Source organism: Diadema setosum, chromosome 16, assembly GCF_964275005.1.
Source record: "Diadema setosum chromosome 16, eeDiaSeto1, whole genome shotgun sequence".
Lineage (NCBI taxonomy): Eukaryota > Metazoa > Echinodermata > Echinoidea > Diadematoida > Diadematidae > Diadema > Diadema setosum.
In genome coordinates this window covers 8,824,435-8,846,811 of record NC_092700.1, presented here as the reverse complement: position 1 = coordinate 8,846,811, position 22,377 = coordinate 8,824,435, and the positions used below count along the sequence as shown (strand labels likewise).

At 37.7% G+C, this 22,377-nt stretch overlaps 1 protein-coding gene across 1 annotated transcript in view; it reads right to left on the bottom strand.

Annotated features, from left to right (window-relative positions):
* Positions 1 to 4,489: 4,489 nt before the first annotated feature.
* Positions 4,490 to 22,377, bottom strand: part of LOC140240304 (arf-GAP with SH3 domain, ANK repeat and PH domain-containing protein 1-like) — a 128,708-nt gene continuing 110,820 nt past the window's right edge. The window contains exons 17-21 of the mRNA XM_072320088.1: positions 13,030 to 13,114; positions 7,511 to 7,563; positions 6,811 to 7,082; positions 5,605 to 5,721; positions 4,490 to 4,984 (exon numbers count right to left, since the gene is read on the bottom strand). Of these exons, the coding sequence (XP_072176189.1) occupies positions 4,910 to 4,984; positions 5,605 to 5,721; positions 6,811 to 7,082; positions 7,511 to 7,563; positions 13,030 to 13,114 (602 nt within the window). The 3' untranslated portion in view covers positions 4,490 to 4,909. The remainder of the gene's footprint in view (positions 4,985 to 5,604; positions 5,722 to 6,810; positions 7,083 to 7,510; positions 7,564 to 13,029; positions 13,115 to 22,377) is intronic.

The following is a 22,377-nucleotide window of genomic DNA, read 5'->3' as shown; positions in this document are numbered from 1 at the left end:
AAAAAGTATGATAGCATATAAAAAGAAAATTATTGTGTATGATGACTACGTTCTTATCTTCAAGAAGACAACAAAATCCCTGCACTCTGCAGAGGTAACAGAAAGAGCACTTTCAATACAAAAGTAGAAAGCATTACTTCACTCAATCAAAATCTTTGGAGTAATTTGGTAAGTGCTGAATGATTACATTTGATCCAATCTTGAGTTTAGCCAACACAACGTCATTCCACACTCACTAAATATGGAGGAAACACGACAAAACACGATCGTCCACATTCTGTTCGCAACTTGTAAAGATTTTTTTTTTTTTTTTCAGCCAGAAAGAAGTGTGAGAGGACAAACATAATCTGCCACTCACATTTTTTAAAACATCAATTCTAACTAATTACCTCAACACTAATGATGCCTGCGGATTACAAATGCACTCAAATTCTCGCAATCTACTCAATATTCATGGAGCCTATCTTCGAGCTGATTATTCAACTTTCTTGAAATTATTGATTCAACAATCTGTGTCCATGACATGTATGGGTGTTGGTGATGTGATAGATCAAACCAAAATCAACATATACCATGCACTATGAAAGATTCCCCCAAAAGGTGGAACAAACAATGTATGCACTATGTGAGGTACCTTCCGCGATATGAAACACTTTCAACCTAGTCCCAATAAGGGCAAGTAAGGTTACACATATTCCTGAAGGATACCCCTGTCCAGGACTACAGACATTTACACATCAAATGAGGGAGATCTACATGGCTACCAGTACTCTATTGCTGGATGTCATACACGTGTATAACTATAAAGGGACTTTATTCTATCATCTACGACAGCACACTACACAGGAACAGCATTTGGAGTCAAGTGTTCATGAAATAGATTAAAATGCTCTACCCTGTATTGCAACACATCATCTAGCATGAAAGGTGTCAAATTTACATCTCTCATGACTAATGGCAAGTCTAAGCTTCTTATCATGACAGTGCTTTGGTTTACAAGGCTACCAGTAATACACCACCTCCGTAGCAGTACACAATAGATTGACACCAATTTACTTTCCCCTCTATCTACTTCAACATATTTCCAAATACTTGTGGTCACAATGATTTATTTCTACTACACCAGTGTACATCTAATACTGACCATTACACAGGTGTTACACCTATTTCCTTTAACCACAGAGAATATATAACACTTCTGCATACACAATGTTGCATCAAGACAGTCATCCTACACGATAGCTACACTGATATCTCTCCGTTACACAGGACAAATCAACTTCTTCCCATAAGTGCTACACCACTGACAAGCCATTACTCATAGAAAGGGTAGGACTTCAAACCAAGGAGTTCACTGTACACAGCACCATATTGTTGCTTCATATTCATAATGTACTGTATATGCCATATAAATCGCAAGGTTTTTCCATTCATTACTGTACTCCATGATTGCAAAGCTAATCACCCGCGAAAATTTCAGGAAGTCCCGATTCGTGGAAAATTAGACTCCCTACATATATGACATATACAGTAATCATACTCAAACCTGAAATTATAGACACAGAGCAGCAAAATAACCAATGTGGTGTTATAATATTAGTACCCTCAACTCTTTTGAGGTCTCTCTTTATATTTCCAAATTATCAACTTTTGTCCAAAATCCCACACTTTGAATTTGACATTAGAACATTAAGGAATGGTAAAGAAAAAGAACAAAACAAAAACCAAAGCGGCATGGCAGAAAATCTGCGCTGTGCCGAGTCTTCGTCTTTTTGCATTCTACTGTAAAAGCTGCTATGTATGCGAGGGTGTAATTTTTGCGAATTTTGCGAATCACTGTTTGGTCGTCAAATTAACAACACACAAAAATATTGCAAATGGACAGGCCTTCCACATGGTGCATCAACTACAGGCTCGTTGTCAAATCACGAAAACAACATCCCGCCAAAATGTCTGTGACCTCCTCATTCATGAAAATATCTATGTGAAAATAACAGCTTTTATAGTATAAGTGTACGCATTCTATTCTGTACTTCTGAGATGAGACGGAGGCTGTTCTCAGGCCACATTCTGGCCTCTGAGGAGAGAATCTTCCCTCAAAACTCTTTCAAAAGTCAGATTTATTTTAAGATTTTAGATTGAAAATAATATAAATGAGTAGTTAAACCCAGCAAGACTTCTTAACTAAACATGCCAAACACTTTAAAAGTTCAGATGCTGGGAGTACATTTTTGAAGGAATATGTCAAGCATACAATACATTTCCCCAGGTTTATTCCGCCATCCTATGACAAAAGGAAGCAACTCTGAATTCTATTAAAATCAATATTTTTTTTTTTTTCATTTGATATAATTTTCATTTCCTCTACATCATGGTGAAGAAATTGAGGTCACATAACCCCTACTTTCTGAACTATAGACATATCAAACATAAGCAACTGTACAGATTTTTCCATGAAAAGATAACAGTTTTCATCATATACTTAGAAAATCATTCCAAGGAGTTGCTTCCTTTTGTCATGGGACGGCAGTATTGACATACACAATGGCCATATGCCAGCACATAAAAGTGAGCGCAGTGCCTCACTGAACACAAGCAAACGTGACCGTGGGAGATTCAGGGTTAAAAAAATAATAAACAAACAAACCAAGAAAAACACAAGGGGTAAACTGACACCACATCTTAACCCGTTCCACACTGAATTCTGAAAATCTCCATAGACTTAATACACAAGCCACCAGGTTCCCGTATGAAATGGGTTAAGCACAACAAGTACGTCCATTAATCATGGTCCCACTTTGTGAAATCCCTTGTATATCAGGAGAAGGAGAATATATATTTTTTTTTTTTTTTAAAGTTGAGAAACAATGCAATTTGGGATAAGGAAGGGTTAATTTGTCATACACTGTATATGCTCAGAAAGACCATTTTACAAAATGAGAACTTATAAGATCTGCAACTCAACATTAGGAAAAGATAGTGTAACAGATACATACCTGTATGTAGGGTTTATCTCACATTTGAAAACAAAGGCAAGAATTGCTAGCATAATGATAATAAACCAGATAAGAATATACTTGTCTTGAAAACCTGTGACAAAATGCACAAAATCAACTAAGAAAGGATACTGTTTCCAAATATTACTGGCCATCTACTAGAATGAGATCTGAAACAGAATTCAATTAATATCCAGGTACATGGATTCACTGTAATTCGCCACTTAATATGAAATGTTGATTTTCTTAATCAAAGTGATATCATCAGAGTTTGACACTTACATTTTCTTTTTTCCCCGGTGGCCTGTTTGGGCCACTATTAAATCTTTGAATTTGAAATTTTGTTGGCCCAAAAGAGAAATATAATGGCTCAAGAAAAAAAAAATAAAATAATTTTAGCTGTCCAATCTGGCCACCAAAAGATAACCTTTTTAGGAATTTGGTGGCCCAACATCAATTCTTAGTGGCACACAAAGGGCCACCTGGCCACCGCTGTTGTAAAGCTCCGATACCATGAAAGACAGCTAGTCCCTAGTGAGACTGTTTGACCACATGCAGGCTGCTTTGATGAAGACGGATGCAAAATTTTGAATCTGGTTGCAGTCACCTCTCTAAACACATGATCCCCTGAGACTCAATCTTGACCCATTTTCGGCAAGGTATCTGGAAATTCCTAAAGACTTTCTACAGGAGCTATGTGTACCAGCTTCCTGCATCCAAGGGGTTAAATCCCATAAGCTGTGCAGGCCTCAGTGGGAATTCAAGGGTTATTTCACCCATGTTTCCTTAACCCTACTGGCTTTTAAAGAGATCATAGCACATCATATGTCTGTAGGATTATGACATGTGGTATTATCTCCAAATCTTAGGGCATATACACATCATGACCTATACGCTAGTATGTAATATTCAGACTTCTGATCATCATATTACATAATGTGGCAGAAAACTTGACATGTAATGTCATCCTTTTTTACAGTGATGGCGTAGATTTATTGCAGTCTCGTTGAGAAAAATGATCCACTTATACATGTTCCTTCCTACCATGCAGTGAAAATTTACTTTCTGTAACGTGTGGCATGTTTCAGAAATACATTAATGGATGAAATGATATCATGTATGCAAGAAATATGTGAAATGCATATTGTACCATCTACACTACATATTATCACATGTCCATTGAGTATTTTTAGAATATATTCTTGTGTTTTTCACAACAACAACAAAAGAGAAGTATAGGGTCAGAGTGAATCTTTATGTACATGACAATCAAATGTACACAGGTACGAACTGACTGTAAGCCATTCTCAGCATACTATCATGCCGACTTCTAAATAGATCAAAGAAAGACTGGTGTACCAAATTTTGATGTACACAATCTTCACAGTCACCTGAAAGCCTTTCAATTCCACAATAACAAAAAATGCTGAGAGAAACCACCCCCCCCCCCCAAAAAAAAAATACACTAACACATTTTACAATGAATGGGACTATAAAGAACACTTACACATGCTCTAGCTGCTGGTGAAGAATCTTAGATCCTACTACAGTGTATTTCTGACTGGGTATCGTATAAAGATTGGCAATGTTATGATTGGACGTACTGGCATGGAGCTGTCTTCCCGCTTTGATTAAAATACCTGCGGTGTGTTGTGTTCCACTTCAAAGATGCAGCATCGTATTTGCTTCATATCAAAATCTGCGAGTCGCCTACTGGTATGAAAATATTTGTTTCTCTAGTTATTCTCTGTATTGTTCTTTTCTTTTCTTTTTTCTCCCTTGCACATGATGTATAGAGGTTATCAGCTACCAGTATAAATATATATATATAATATGTCAATCATATACCGCTAGTTGGCAGCAGAAAGACTGCGCAGATTTGAGTGTGTGGGACTGAGGAGTTTGAGCCTTCGTTAGTCACTTATGACATGTACAAAGCAGACGGGAAAGACGCCTCTTCTCGATGGATTTCCCTCGATCTCACCAATCTGCAGAAAATGAAAGGAAAAACAAACATTGATAATATAATGTATTCATACGTAAACATGGCTTGTACATGTATTATGTGCACCCTCACTGACACAGTGATCCTGTTTTGCTCTCCACAATTTAATTTGACACAATAGAAGCGACTAGAATTAAGAGAGGAACTTTAAACCCAGTCCATAATTTACTGTATAAAAGCTGTTATTTTTGCGAGGGTTTAATTTTCACAAATTTCGCGAATCACAGTTGCACCGCGAATTTAACAACGCGCAAAAATGTCAACATGCACTAAAGATAATCAATAGTGCACATATGAAGGCTTCTGTGTCATTTCGCGAAAACAGCATCTTACGAAAATGTCCATGACCTCCTCGTGTGCGAAAATATTTGTACGCAAAAATAACAGCATATACACTCACTGCATATTCAGATTACATTAATGCCAACGACAAATTGCACGTCCTGAGGGATATCCAATAATCAGCACACAATCATGCGCATTACGCTTATCTCTCTGTCATTTTAGTCCATGGACTAAATTCAAACCTTTATATTGATTTATACTGCCTTTGTATTAAAATACGAGCCGATATTCCTCCTGCAGAACGCCACCGATACTCACCCACCACTCTGCGTCTGCCTCCCCCGTGACCACAATGTTCTCTCCCTCCTCGAATGTGAGCTCATCCTGGTAGTCTGCCTGGCAGTCGTACAGCGCCCTCACTCTCTTTGGTCTCTTCTGGAAAGGCAAAAAAAAAAATGCTTTTTTCTTTGATGCCATGACAATTTTCTCAAGTTCATGCACAACAGTATGTATCTCATTGGATTGAAGACTAGGTGGGGACCTGGCAGCGACTCGAGTCTTGCTGGTTGCAGATTCCAAGACTAGCCTGGGGGGTATATCATGAAGCGTTTTGTCAAGTATTTTTTCCAAGAAACTGTTATAAGCTACAGAAATCTTTGTATCTGATTGGCTGAGAGCAAATTTTTTGTCCAACAATTTTTTAATGGACAATACACTTCAGGAAATTACCCCCTGGTCTCCAGGAAGTTGCAATAGAATCAAACATGTTCATTTTTTGGGGAGACTTTTTTCAAGTCTCCAGCTGGTCTCAGAGATGTCCCGGCAATGTCCTCACGACTTCCAGCCAAATAGGTTGTCATTCTGTTTGGAAACATCTTGGATGTCGCACTGGAGTCGCCTTTGTGAGAGCGCAAGCCATTTCTTGGTCTTAAGAGTTGCACGAGCTGCAGTAACTGATCAGTCATGGCAGTCACAGTAAAGTCTCCTCCTGTGAAGTAGGCCCCTCAGCCATGAATATTGTTGCGACAATCATTTCACTGCCATTCAGTTTCTTCTCCTACATTATTACAAGAACAAGAAAATCCTGAATGTGGAATAGAGTGAGAACCAAGGCACCTGTCTCAAACTTTAGTAGCTCAGTGGACGTAAACATGACGGTACTATAATAAGGAGCTTTAGATTATCGATGCGGACGTTTAAGACGACGATTGCGTTGGTCATTCTGCACTCTCTCTGTGTCATGTTACAAAGTAACTTTAGATTACGCAAAGACGCAAACCTATATAATGTAAAATGGCGCCCCCATATGATCAAAGTATCAAGTAGCTCTCTGAGATGTGAATTGAGCAGACGCAAACATGACCAAGAAGTGACAGTGCAAACTCACACATAGCGAGGTCAATTTTGATAAGCAATTTGCGCATGTGCAGAACATGTCTTTTTTTTCCTCTGAACGTCCGCATCACAAAAATCTAAAGCTCCCTAATACTGTGGGTAGGCAGCCGCTTCGGCACATTCACTCACCGCCTTCTGCACTCTGGGGGCAGGGGTCGGGGGTCCGCTGCTGCTGCTACCGCTCCGCGCCCCGCTGGACGAGGTGTCGTCCGTCACGCTGCCGTGCCGGCTCTGCGACCGGCTGCCCGGCGTCGTGGGCAGGCTGGGCAAATCCTGCTGGCTGCTGGGGCGGCTGTTTGGCTGGCTGCTGCCCCCGTGGAAGCTGGCCTGGCTGCCCGGACGACTGCTGCCACTGCCAGCCGTGCCATTGCTGTCTGACGTCAGGTATTTCTTTGGTGGGACTGTATACACAGAAAAGAGACCAGGGAAGACATCTTTACTGTTTTTCAAAGTACCTACAGCATATATCTATCTTTTCATTTTTTGGAAGCGCCATGAGCACTGAAAGGTGGGCCTGTGCTCGATACAAGTAGCCACTTTTATTATTATTATTATTATTATACACTTGTACTCTACAAAAAAAAAGTAAAAGGATTATTTCATACGCTGAACATTGCCTTGGCTTCTTCCAATTTCATCATTTTTATATTTCTTATGATTTCAACCTGAAATATGCCAATACTTGTCTTGACCACATCAAGATGTCTTTAAGCTAGTGGCTACTATACCTAGCTTACAGAGAGTCCTTCAAATGAGTACTTATTGCTAATCTTTGTTCATTTGTTGGTTTGGTTTATTTTTCTTTTTCAAGTGCAGACCATTAACTTACTTGCTGGAGGACTATCCATGCTTGGAGGACGAGGTAATAATTCTGGTCTTGAGCTGTGAGGGGCAGAAAATAATAATAACAACAATATTTAAAAGCTATATGGACTGTCATAACAGTGATGAAATAATAACATTAATAATAATAATGAGCATATTAGTAGAAGTAGTTATCATGACAGTATGAAGAAAAATAAAAGCAAAAACAATAATAAATAGCAATGATAACATAAATCATGATTACAATACTAGAGTAAACACTCTGGCATCTCAATGATCTTATCAATACCTACCACTGTTCTCCCATAAGACCTTATCATTACCCTCATCCCAGTATTACTGGTATCTCTAGACACATTCTGGTCAAAAGCAGATTGTCTGTTAAATGATGTCAGATAGACCAAGATGAATTTTTTTTTTCAAACTTGATTTGCTATATGCTGACCCAAAGGGAAATATAAAAGAATGCACTGAAATCTGTGCTCACAGCATGGACAGTAGTAGCAGAACAATTTTTTTTTGCAATTTTCAATTCAATCTATTCAGAATTTTTTGGCATTGAATAAATATCACTAGTAAAATACAGTCATTCTATGTTCTTGAACGCAATAAGCCACACAATCTGTACATTTGAAAATGACCGAAATGTACTGTACAATGATTTGTTAACAGACTGAAGAAAAAGTTGATTTGGAGGTTTTCAAAATAATGGAACAACAATGATCTGACTGAACTGTGGTGCATCTATTGTGGGATTTGAATACAGAAGGCTGTCGTCAAATAAGCAAATAGCTCTGAAGATACAACAGACTTTGTTTGTTTGTTTGTTTGTTTTTTGAGGGGGGAGGTACAAAGCATGCATTATGTGTACTTGGCGAAAAAGAAGCCATTTTCTTCTGCTATTCTGGCGCCGTTTCTTTTGTTTTCTTGTTACTTTTCATTGCCTATGGACTACCTGAAAGACATCCAACCATTTTCCACATAATGGACAAGCAAATTGAAAATCACATAAAAAGAAATACATAAATACAAAATGAATGATATTTAAAAGACATCAACTTGCCCCGCATCATGGCATTGTTAGTGCATTAATGTGGGGATTTTGATAGAGAAAATGTGCCATTTAATGTGTGGGAAGATCAAGACATTGCTTTAACAAACTTTGGTACTCTACTTCTCTTTTCGACAGTAAGCTATTGCCTACTGCACATGGGCATGTCAAATGTTTTCTTTATTGAAGGTTATATCTCACAGGCAAAGGCTTAGTGAGCAAAGGACTTGATGTGACAAAAATATATGACATAAATGTGCCAATTTGGCTTGAATTAAAGTTGTTTTGCAATGCTCATTTAATTGAGATTTTAAGATCAATTAAAAAAAAAGATGCGTTTGTTTGTGTTTGGATTTTCTTTACGTGGCCACAAAGGAAGCACTTTAATAAAGGAGTAGGCAATACGGATACTGTGCCTTGTCTACGAACATGACTGCTGCCAGAGGACTTGAACTGGGGACCTCACACTTGAGGGTCTGTGGTCTTTACCACTGAGCCACTACAGCTATCACAAATTAGTATAGTGCCATTGGGTTTGATATACTTTGTACTCTAATCATACTAATATAATTAGGATCAGAAAAAATGTTATATTCTTTATAATGCGACCAAAGGAGCTTTGAATACTGGAGGAGGAACATAACGCAGATTGGACAACAATAGTTTTGAGACAACACGAGGACACAAAAACAAGAGAAAATAATGGAGATAAGATATTATGTCATGTAGAAAGATTTTGCGCAAAATACCTGGGTATTGTATGCAGAGTTTCAATCAAATTGTGCAAAACTATTAAGGCATTCACCGTGAGAAGAGTATGAAACAATGAAATAGGAGTACTGCAATGGCTAGACATTCGCATGCAGCTATTGACCGTCTTGGGTTCGTGCAGTACATAAGGGGATTGCCAGTCAGTCAGTGGACCATACAGGCATGCATTTTTACACCTAGCTCAAGAACAGACTTGGCTCATCTTTTCCAAGTTTGTCTTCTAGAATTCAATAACCAGAAAATGATTGCTCCCTTCATTCTACGATCTTGCATTGTATATTCTTCCAGTCACTATAATGTCATACAGTCTATTCCATCTCCTGCACAACACAGAAACTAAAATGCATTGTGTGCTGTGACAGGTCTGTCACTCAAGCTGAAATTTTATACAATTACATTCAACCTTCAATATACATTATAAACAGTGTGTACAGAGCCCAAAAAGTTTTGCCAAGTATTACTTTCAGCACGATCTGTGGGATTGTGAGACACTGTTCTCATAGGTAGCAGCCTGTTATCATTAAAGATTTAAACTCTAGCTTTGTTCTTGTAACTGCTTTACACTACTTTAAAAATCTAGAGAAACATTTATAAATATTTTTGATAAATGACACCAATGGATGGGACTGGAAGAGACTGCTACAAACATGCATACCAATATTCAAAAAGAAAAAGTAATGAAGCTCTCCGTAATCTAAGCTTGTTGCGATGAAAGAAAAAAAAAGTAGAATAAAGAGAATACCAATTTGATGCATTCAAACAGCAACAGAGTTTAACAGTAATCCCACATTGGGGCTCTTATTTTGCTTGGACAAAACATGCAATGTCAGAAAGTTATGGAACATGACAATTGAACTTGCAAGACATTTGCCTCATGCTTTGGAAATCATGCACCCATGCAGTCCGGCTCTGTCATTTTCAAATAATGGCACCATTTCCAATCAAAACATCCCATTGAAAAAAAATAAGAATATCCTAATTATTGTTTAAGACATAGAGTGCTTGTGATATCTCCATAATAATTCAGTAGAAACAATTTCAAACATTTATGAGCACAATACCAACAAAAAATATGTTCTTGTATTTTGCATCACCTAGAAAGAGAACTTCCACTGATAAATACAAATGCACATAAATTCAAATTATAGTTGGAGCACAAGTAAGCTTTCATATCAAACACAGCAAAGGATAATCTGCTGCTAAAATATTCATAAGGAAAACAGCAGCTCACAATATATTTGAAAACACTGCTAGGCAAACTAAAAAAAAAAAGGAAAAATATATATTATATATTTCTGGGTTTGAGTATGCAACATCTGCCTTTCATCCATGACACGCATGGAATCGGATTCTACTGTTTGTAGTCAGCCAGGTCACAGGAGTTTCAGGGGAAATGTTACAAAATAAAAGTAAGACAACTGTAATTGGTATTTAAGGCTTGTTGCAAAATTGAATACACGACGAAAATGCATTCTCTGTGCTTAACTGTGCAAGTCAGAAATGGCTGATATTTTCAAGTTTGCAGGATTGCGAGACATTGTACCGAAACTTAAAAAGTGCAAAGAACGGGGGTGCGAGTGCGACGATGCGGGTCGGCTCACTTGTGCACAAGCATAGTGTTGCAAGTTCAGACATAACACACTCAGAGTAGATTTACCAATAACCATACGAATGGGAGTATGACGCTCGCCTATTTTCCCAGCTGTGATGGAGGTGGTGGGGTGGGGTGTTGGTGGTGGGGGTGGGAGGTGGTGGAGGTGGGGCGTAAGACAAGACAGTGAAAATTTAGGATGGATGCATCAAAATTGGATAGAAGGGGAGAATGAGAGAAGAGAGAAGAGAGAGAGAGAGAGAGAGAGTGGCCTCCTCTATGAAAGCCATGCATCCTATGATACTAGACAACAAGATGGAGTTTATTTTTACTTCAAAGGCAAAACATAGTAACCTGTTCTCATATGCCTTCAGAAAATAGTGAAGTTCACTCTTATTAAAGTGGAGACATATGCACATGTGTGAAATAATACTGTGATCATAACATTTTAGTTGGGTAACAACAAAAATGCAAATTATTAACCAAAAGGGTCCGCAGGATGTAGTGCAATATCAGAGCATACCGGATCGTGGTTGCTACATGAGGTTCTATATTTGATTACACGGATTACGATATACGTTGTACATTGTATCTGGCCATAACAGTATCCATGGAGTGAGAGTGATTCGCATGCAGCAGCTTGTTTAATAGCTGTATGTGATCCAATACTAATGCTTCAAGGGCACATTTCCATCATCACGTACAACTAACATTCTACCGACCCACTGCTGACAGTGACTAGCACTTAAAGGGAAGGTAAACCCAAAGAGCAATGTGGATTGAGTGAAAGCAGCAATATTAGTAGAACACATCAGTGAAAGTTTGAGAAAAATCGGACAATCGATGCAAAAGTTATGAATTTTTAAAGTTTTGGTGTTGGAACCGCTGGATGAGGAGACTACTAGAGGATATGACGTATGAGTGGACAACAATACAAAGAAAATATAAAGGATATTCAACAAAAATTCACTTTTCTAGAATTATGAAAGAGCAGTGGACCAACCGCTTTCAGAAAGCAGGGGGAATAATTGCTACCCTTAACATATGTCAATATCAAGTTGATGGAATTTGTAATTTTCATGAAAAATGGATTTTTGTAGTATTTTCTTTATATTTTCTTGATATTGTAGTCCACTCATACGTCATAACCTCTAGTAGTCTCCTCATCCAGCAGTTCCAACATCAAAACTTTAAAAATTCATAACTTTTGCATCGATTGTCCGATTTTCTTCAAACTTTCACTGATGTGTTCTACTAATGTTGCTGCTTTCACTCAATCCACATTGTTCTTGGGGTTTATCTTCCCTTTAAGGAATAACAGTTGTGTACTACAATCCAAATCATTTTACACTTTTTATCTCAAAATACTCCAAAACAACTCATTACCCTCTGGCAAATCTCGTCAGCCAGACAAACTTCACAGTAGACCCTTTCAATATAATGCATGCAAATCCCAAATGGTGGAACATTAATTCTGAGAACTAGTACAGCATGTTTTAGCTTTAATGCCTACGGGCTGCTGTGCTCAAATAGTTCTACACGTCGCACACAACATAGTCATCAAAACAGTGAACTTCAATTTGTCATCATTCGCTATCCCCTTTCAGAGGAAGAGTGCCCATTGTACATAAAGCACTGGGCCCTGTTTCATAAAGCTGTTCGTAAAGTTACGAACAACTTACGAGCGACTGGTGATCAGTTGTGATGTGCTATACTTATCAGAATTTCCATAATTCACTACAAGAACTGATCACCAGTCGCTCGTAAGTTGCTCGTAACTTTACGAACAGCTTTATGAAACACCCCCAGTACTTTATTTCTGACATTTGGAATAAGGCAAATACAATGTACATTGTAATGATGATACAAAGAAAAGGCACATACTAACAATGCTTAACAGATAACTGTGGAGATCTCTCAGTTTCTATGGTTGCAGTTTATCTGATATCAGTTTGTGTAATCATTACAATGTATATTCAGTAAGCCTTGACTTTGCAGATTCAATTACTGCTTATATACATTTGTAAGTGGGAGGAATCATTTCACTTCAATGAAGAGAAGATGATGGAAATTTCAAAGGGACGGTGGGGGGGGGGGGTGGGAGACTTACGCCAATAGTTGTTTCATCTGCTCTACGTGGCTGTTGGACTTTGGGATCGGCGGCGGGGCAACTGACGGTGCTTCTGAAGATTTGCCTGAAGAGAAAGAAAGACAATGGCAAAATTCACAAGGTTTTCTAATTAAAACACACACAACACAGAGAACGCTCATTTCTGAGTTTGCTGTACCACTGGTGATTTGCATGACAAGAAAGCAATAAATGAATGTGACCAAACATATTTTGCAAGCTCCGAAGAGTCCTATATATGTGGAATATTGCAGGAACGAATAGTAGGCGGGCACATTTTTTCTTTGAATTTTATTTTTCATGTGATTAGCAGTATACACTATAAAGCACAAAGTGCAAGCAAGTTGTTGTTGTTTTTTTATCTACTTGTATCAGTGAAGTTGAATACGCAAGCACAATGCAAAAGTGAAAGGTTTTGAAGCACTGTACATATTTTCAGTGATGTCCAAAGCCCAATATGGGTCCCTGTACTTTGTATGTTTTCATTTTGAAAGTTGAAAAATGGCAAAAAATCATGTACTCAACTCATTTGCCGTGAGTCTCTGCCTTAATATTAAAAAAAAAAAAAAAGATAATTACAAAAAAAAGGGAATTTTCTGATCAAGAAAATATTAAGATGTGATTTGACATGGAATGGTCATAGAGTTTTCTATTGGTGCTAGAACACAAATATGGGATATTGGGGGGGGGGGTGTCATAAAAAACAGCAACAGAACGTTGAATTAAGACTTTAAAAGCAAGAGGGATATTAAAAGAGAAAGCCAGTGCGACAGTAACAAAAACTAGTGTAACGTGAAGAAATAAAGCTGAAAAATTTTGAACAGAAATTAGCAAATTACAGACACATATTCCAAATCCAGTGAGTGGATCCAGCAAACATGGCTTCACATTGTCTACTGATTTCACCAAGGATACTCCATAATTAACTAACTGCCTTATTCTCACCATTTTTACCATTTCCATCAAATATTTCATGCAATTACATGAAGGATAACAATTTGTGACTTAGGTGACATTTAACATTAACTTTCATCCTAATCTGCCCCGCATTTAATCAGACATGTCCCATCATACACAAAAAAGAGTAAATAGAATTAATGAAAAATAGAAAGAAATGCAAAAAAAAAAAAAAAAATCTTGCATGATGGTAGAGATAATTAGAACACGTCCATGAACTATCTATACTTTTTTTTACTAGTGAAATTTTAGAATGTGATGGTTGAAGAGAACTCATGAACTAAACTTCTGCTAAAAATCTACACAGTCAATACACTTTTAAGTCATCCTTCAGACATGAACATATTCTGATGACAACCAACAAAATATCATCTTAAATGATGGGGTATTGAAATAGAAAGTGAGCTTGACTTTTGAAACCCAGACACTATGAAATGTCCCTGACAAGTCTGGTATCTTATTTGACCTGTTATTTTCCAATTTTGTTTCAAGTTAGGTGGTTTGATGCACAGATTATGTTTTACACATGACATAAGACGGGGGAAAATATACAGATTATATCTGTAAATGATCATTCTTATCCAAGCTGGTCAAAAATCATTTTAAAGATAAAATACATATTTTCATGTATATATCACGGGGGGGGGGGGGGGGGGGGGCGGGGGGAAGCTGTATGAGAACACTTAAATGCTCTCACCACTTCATTTGGCTGTTAGCTAGGCATAAAATATTCACTGTATTTTGTTTTTCATATTGGGTTTTTTTCAGATTTACCTTTTTTTTTTTTTGACTGGTCAGATTCATTCTCAACACCTCAATTGGTACCTTTTGTATGTATGTTTGTTTGTTTGTCTGTCTGTTTGTCTGGGGAAACCAGCATTTAAATCTCCATAATGCACTAGTAACAAAGGAAATGAACACAGACAAATGAGGAAAATAATGACTTCTAAAACTGTTGAACCGTCAGATGAGTTTGAAATGCAGAGCAAGTATAGTCAGTTTGAAGAAGATTCACATGTAATGACACTACTGTAATGTAAAGATGCTACCCATACACACAATTTACTACACCATGTAGTATGTACTGTGTTATCCTTTTTTCTTTTCTTGCATGACCATGAATCCTATTATGAAAGCAATATATACTAACATGAACAAAGGGAAAAAGAATAAAGCTACCCTTTACCACCACCAAATTCTGCTTCTGCCTAAGAATGTGCGTATCGTATGATCTCCGACACAATATTCATGACATAAAGGCCTGCACTGACAGACTTGGTTACACATTAAGTGGCATTTCACCTCGATGTACCTGCCGACTGAACTAAATAGAGTACACTCTAGCACAAACGGGTCAAAAGTTTCGTCAAAATTGGACACAGAATAAGAAAACTTCATGTCTTCAAAGAAAGAAAAGTGATATTGGCTGTATCCATCTTCAATAAGGAAAAAAAAAAGTGACCACATTTTACAAGACTTTCAATAACCTGCCCCAAAATTGTCACAAAATATCTTTCACCTTCTTTTAATCATAGGAAATAGATTGTATCTGTGGTTAAAAAAAAAAAAAAAAAAAAAAAAGGAAAAAAATGGAATTTTAGAAGTGAGCAGGCATGAAAAGGTCAAAGTTGGTTATAACAAAGGTTGGGTCCCACCTTTTATATCCCAGCCATTTCACAACTGATTATCATCAAATGAACTTTGAATTTGTCTTAGAATGCTATGCTGTTTTATACTTCAAAAGTGGTTTCTCATTATCACCCCAAAAGGGAAAAAAACTAATGAAAAAAAAAAACTAATAAAACAAAAATCTCAAGGCCCTTCTCAACCAGAACTATACCATCCCTTTGAAGCTTCAGAGCTTCCTTATATTATTATTTCACACCCATTCCTGTCATTCTGTTTGTTTTACTTTACCTTATTTTTGAAAAATTGTGACCCGCTACAACAAAAGGATCCTAAAGTTGCTGACGGCTGAGCCGAGAAAATCGAGTTTGAAGTCACATCATCAAAATTGGTCAGAGCAATCAGATTTCTGTTTTGGGCATAATCTTGTAGTCTAATGTTTTGTCTATCATCTGCCAAAATTTTGAAGCTAAATGGTCAAAGGAAAGGCAAGAAATCAGCATTTTTCTGGGCCATGATTTTCCGACTTTCAATGTAACAGAAACGTGTCCGAAGATTTGGATTTAGTGCCGCAGCGAGACTCCGCCCCTAGCAACGACGGAGTGATCTTATTGGTCAGTGCCTAGCATCCTGATTACTGATTGGTCATGCGTAGACCACTGGCGCTAAGCTTGAATGAACATCCCGGAGGTTGCTAGGAGCATGCTTTCTATCGTCAAGCGGTGAAAACTCTCACATCTCCCCTTGATCATGACAGCGCTGGAAGGAAAACTTTGAAGGCGTTTTTCTCAAAACTCTGATTTCTTCAACCACTTGACATGCGCTAATAAAATCATCGATATCTCCGCAACAGAGTACTTTTATGAGTGGTGCTATACATGAAATTAAAGAAGAGTTAGGGAATAATGTCATGCCACTTTCCGAAAATTGTCCTCCCCCGACTTTCGGATCCTTTTGTTGTAGCGGGTCACAATTAACTTGACTAGTAAGTGCACTTTCAATATATATAACCCCACCTCACTCAACATATAGAAAAATTTGCCCCATACATCAAGCCCAAGAGGGGTCATCATTTTCTTTTCAAATCACGACCATACGAAGGAAGGCCTCGGCGGATTATGTATATTTCAGGCAATTATATTATGACAATGTATAGGCAGGAATAGCATAATGAGAAGGCACCTTCCTCTGGGTTCATTAGATAATGCAAGAGAGAAAGCATTGCTTGAAAGTAAAAGGAATCACGAGCAAGTGTGACAACTTGTAATTCTTAAAAGAATTCTTCTTCTTTTCCCCTTCTACTCCAAATTTTTTGTCTGCTTATTAATTATGTTTCATCTTCACATTCTCTTTTCTTTCAGAGTTATAGACTTGCCTGATACATCTCATTGAAAAAGAAATAAACAAAATGCAATCTGTGTTAAAAAAAAAATTAAAAAAAAAAATATCATCCCATGAATATAATGCTCATGTATCCAGCTTGTGGCACTTTCTCGGTAACCAGTAAAATGAAGTCCCCATAGCCAAGCTGAATGCTACGACAGACTGATAGCGCTGCTAGCAGAGGATGTAGCAAGCATCAGGGTACATGGAGTACAGAAAAGCTATGTGAAAGCTATCATGACTGGCTTTCAAACAGACAGATTGTTTTACCACTACCTGAGTCCGGTACATCAGTACCTGTAGTAGCTGCAATGTCAAAAATACAAATAAAAAAAAAGGAATAAATAAATACTGTAATAACAGAAACAGTAAGCAGTCGGTGAGTACATCGATCGTGCGCTGAAATACGTGTACATCTCATCCATTATTGCGCTGAGTCAAAGCAAAGTGGAAATTGGAATGGCATGCTCATCAACATAGATTACGCTGGAAAAAACAACAACAAACAAAACAATAAAATGGCATAGACTGGTCTGAAAGCAATGACATGTGCATATAGATATATATTCAATTAGTCGCTTGGTCCTGCTCGATATCGCTGTGAAAAGTTAGGAGAAATGAAGAGAAACGTGTAAAATGCACATCGATGAAACAAGCTTCATGGCTGTAGGCCAAACTATGGTTCTTACACAATAATACCTTCCGCATCCAATTAAGGAACGATATCATAGCGATCAACATGCTTTGAACATGCAGTGCATATTCCATGAGACAAAAATTTAAAGTGCATTTGACTTGGCTGGTCTTGTTATAAATGCAAGGCACAAGTTATTGCATGTAACTGAAGACATCCCATCCACTTTTTGTTTGATCACAGCACAAGTAGAAACTCATCTAATTTCCTGCTACATTTTTTTTTTTTTTTTTTTTTTTGGGGGGGGGGGGGATTCTCTCTCATTACCTTTGGTTATCTCCTACATTTTTGTGTTAGTTTGGATGTTTGCTCAACATGTGCTTACCCAATACCCCTTTAGTTGCATTTGGATCACTCTTATTAGCAGCTAATAGGGTTCAGTAACTTTTGAAAAAAAAAAGTGTATGTACATTTGTAGACTTGCATAGTACTGGCACAAAAAATTGTGCAAAATTTACTGCTCAGGCTCGGTTTGTTTAAAATGAAAGAAGAAAAACAAAAAGCCACAGCTCAATGAAAGTTGAAGCCGAATCAAAACAAACAGTAGAAAAGAACAAAGTGCAAACTGGTGATATCACAGCTTCATCAAATTTGAATAACATTCCAACCAAAACCACTAGTTTGTGAAAGAATGTGAAATTCTCAGCAATCCGTGGCCCACCAATTCCATTTCTAAGTTGAACAAAACCCTATTTATATACATCTGAACCACTCTATATTTCGATACGACTTTGATTTTGAAAGCCAAAGTTTGGAAATGGAGAGTTTTACTTTACCTAGCATTTCAAGTCTTGCAGCTGTGTCACAAAAATAAAGAGGATTACTTCTGAGACTAAAGCTGTGCTAATGTATCACCCTGCACTAATTTAAGGATCCACTGAAGAAGATTTATTCATCCACGCCTTCTGCATTAGGCAAATCTGCCAAATTTGGCCTGCTATCAATATTACTAACTCTTCTGAATGGATGGAATCAACATTTTCATATAAACCAGAAAAACAAAAATCAAGTGAAGGGAACTGACACTGAACTGAGCTATCATTTCATTGAATGGTCATTGAATGGCTAAAATCTCTTCTCAGAATTTGTTATCAATTATCTATACCCCAAGTTAAGTGAAGTGCCAATAAGGTGAGCTTTCATTTCATTGAATGATCATTGAACTGCTAAAATCCAGAATCAGAATTAGTCACCAATCCTCAATCCCCGCTAACTGAAGTGCTATTGAACTGAACTTTGATTTCATTGAATGGTCATTGAACTGCTGACATCTGGAGTCAGAATTAGTCATGAATCCCCATCTTCCTACTATCAACTGAATTGCCATTGAACTGGCCTCTCTTATTTCATGAAATGGTCACTGACCTGATAATATCTGGGGTCAGAATTACAGAATTAGGCATCAATTCTCCCCCCCCCCCCTTCATAGATTGAAGCCATTGAACTGAACTCTCATTTCAGTGAATAGTCATTGAAATGTTAATATCTCAGTTTATAATGTCATCAGTTCCCCGCCCCCTCAACTGAACTGCCATTAAACTGAGCTCTTGTCAATGAATGTTCATTGAATCACTAATATCCCGAGTCAGAATTAGTCATTAATCCCCCCCCCCCTTCGACGGAGCTGCCATTGAACTGAGCTCTAGATCTCTTTTCATTGAATGGTCATTGAATGGCCACTGTCCAGAGTCAGAATTAGTCATCAATGTGTAATGGTTCAAACATGGAGTGGTGACAGGTGGGTTAGGCAGTGCAATGGAAACACTGAGGTGGACCAAAGGATGGCTCTGAAGTTACACAAGTCACCCAACCTGGCTCAATCCAAGATGACCAGCGCTGAAAAAGTTCTGTTAGGATAATAATTACACAAAAAATACACAAAACACAAGACATGTGACAGTGAATGTTGACAAGACATATGGTAGCCTCCAAACAAGGCTGCAGGCTTAATGCTTTCTCCCCATCCTTTTACCCCTAATATCTCAGAACAATAAGAGCAATGCTACCTGAATCAGTCTTTAATGAGAATACACCAAAATAATTAATTTATCATGGTTGCTTTGTTTTGTTGTGTTTTTTGTCTGCTGCAAATCAGTAAACCTAAGTCCACTTGCAGTAACTTTAATTCAGGTTCGGGCAAAAATAATTTGTACTTACAACCTTATATTTTTTTTCTGAATGAAAACCTAATAAAGGGTCCCTAGTGTATATACTGTCCGATAAAGGCATACACTAGAGCGATATCTTGAGAATAAACAGCTACCTGAGCTGTGTATTGAGCCAATCATGGGGATATGCCTTTACCAATCCCAGTATAATTCCATTTTGGTTTGGTTGCTCTGATGGTTCTGTTTACTGGGAAAGCTCTTTTTTTTTTTTTTTTTTTCAATATTTCCAACTCCTTTTCATCAACCTGTCGAGGACAAGCTGATTTTACTCTGACATTCATTTTCCACACGAGACACCTGCCCGAGTATGCTCTGGACTAGTCTTCAACATGTTCATTAAGAAACACTGCTAGGTGTGAAAACAGGAGTTTAATCAGTAATATACAAGGGAATATTATGAGGACCACAATTTTAGTTCTGTCTCACTGTTTGTATGTGTGGTAGGATAGAAATAAGAGGGGGAAGAAAGCATAGAGAAAGAGAAATAGCCTTCATTCAAGACTGCTGCAAAATACAAGATATCATTATACGTGATGTCAATACACATTATTGGGAAGAGGAAAGCAGCCCACAGCATTGATGTTAGGCTATAAGGACAGACATATATTCAAAGGGGTATATCGTAGTGTTGTACAGGAGTGAAAAGACATACACAGTTAACACAAAACGGGGATGGTACAGAGGAATGACTAATACACAATGTAGTACAATGGGGATACTTCAAAAGGTAAAAACGAATTGATATCTGCAAAGTGGTATGCACGATTATGTCATCAAACAGAAACAAGTCAATAATATGACAAAAGCATAATGCTGTTAAAAGTTGGTTCAGGGCAAATATGAACAACTTTGCCCTCTTGTTACACCTGCTGAGTATAACACACTATACATTTCCCGAGGATACCTACAGAGAATGTTCTTGGTAACATCGTACAGTCACAGCATTACTACACTATTTTAAAAAAAACATTAGGCTTCCTCCTTGAACAGTAATGAGACCACAGACTAACTGATAAAGTGTATAAAAACGAATGAAACATTCCACCAACAAACACAGCTCTTTATGCATAGCATGATAGCATGAAGAAAAGCTCAAATGTCCATATCATACAATGTATGTGAAGTACTTGGTGGCAAGTGATGAAAATGATGGCATATTTGGGTGGAAATGTTCAAATAAATCACAGAGATAAGATCTCAATCCATTTCTAGATGGGTTCCCATCACCTGCTTTCATGAAGTCACCATCAACTCTATAATACCTCCGCTTGAGGGTACATTGCAAGGTGAGCAGCAAAAGGGTGTATGCATCATACACGTCATATACACACATTCAACACTCTGAGCATCTTGTACAGATTGAAGACTGTTCGGACATTTTGTATAGATTTAAAACCATTTATATAGATCTAATACCAGGATGATATTGAGGTTTGTTGAAAAAATGGGAAATCAAAATTTTCAGGTGATTATAATACATGGAAAAAGCAAAGTGTGTATAGACTCGAGAAAAAAAAAATTGAAATCAGATTTGAATCTACAAAAGATCATGCCTGAATACCTGCACTATTGCAAAACAGTTAAAATCTCACTCCAGAGCTTATTCCAAGGAAAATGGTTCTTTTACTAAAACTACCCTCGACCCAAAAAAAAAGAAAAAGAAAGAAAAGTCAGTTATGAGAGGGAGGAAAGAACCATTTCCACAGAGGTGAGACAAGAACCAGATGGTCCTAAAAGTGGTTGCTATGAGGAGTAGGCTGCTGTTGCTGGGTGGGGTCTATGCTTGCCGGTTCCATGACATTTGCTCCTGTGACAATTGTTCCCATTAAATCTCTGCACGCTAATCCAAACATACATTCTAACCGCAATCCTAACAATAACCCTAATCCTAATCCTTACATCATACTAAATCTAAAACCATATCACAAACCTAACCCGAAGTCCTTGGAGAAAATAAGACTGAAGCAATTGTCGCAAGAGCAAATGTTGTGTCACCATGCTTGCCAGGGTGAGCAGTCCATAATACAAATTATGAAAATGACACTATTATGTAAAATGATCTGCTATGTTCATAGCAATATTGTCTGTTGTAAGGAAGTACATCAACATTTACACTAATATCAAACAGTACTGTTCCATCAATATCATGTCACTGAGAGCTCTGCATGATCATAATCCCCACCCCCATCTGGACAAATACCATAACTGTCCATCCAGATAATAACCTAGTGACCGCTGTCCAGGGATAACTGTCCTTACAGTAAATGATCATGAAAAATCTCATTCAGGATGCACCCATTGTCACATGTTGGTTATATGTCCTGGAGGTACGTGTATCTGTCCCATGGTGATACTGTCCAGGGGAAACTGTCCTGGATGTTGTAATCCTGAGGAGAGTGACTTTTCTCATGCAAAGAAAAAACAAAAAGGATGTCTTAGCATGATAAATGGCAGTCCTGGGCAATACCAGCAGGGACATTTGTCCTCAATATCACACACACA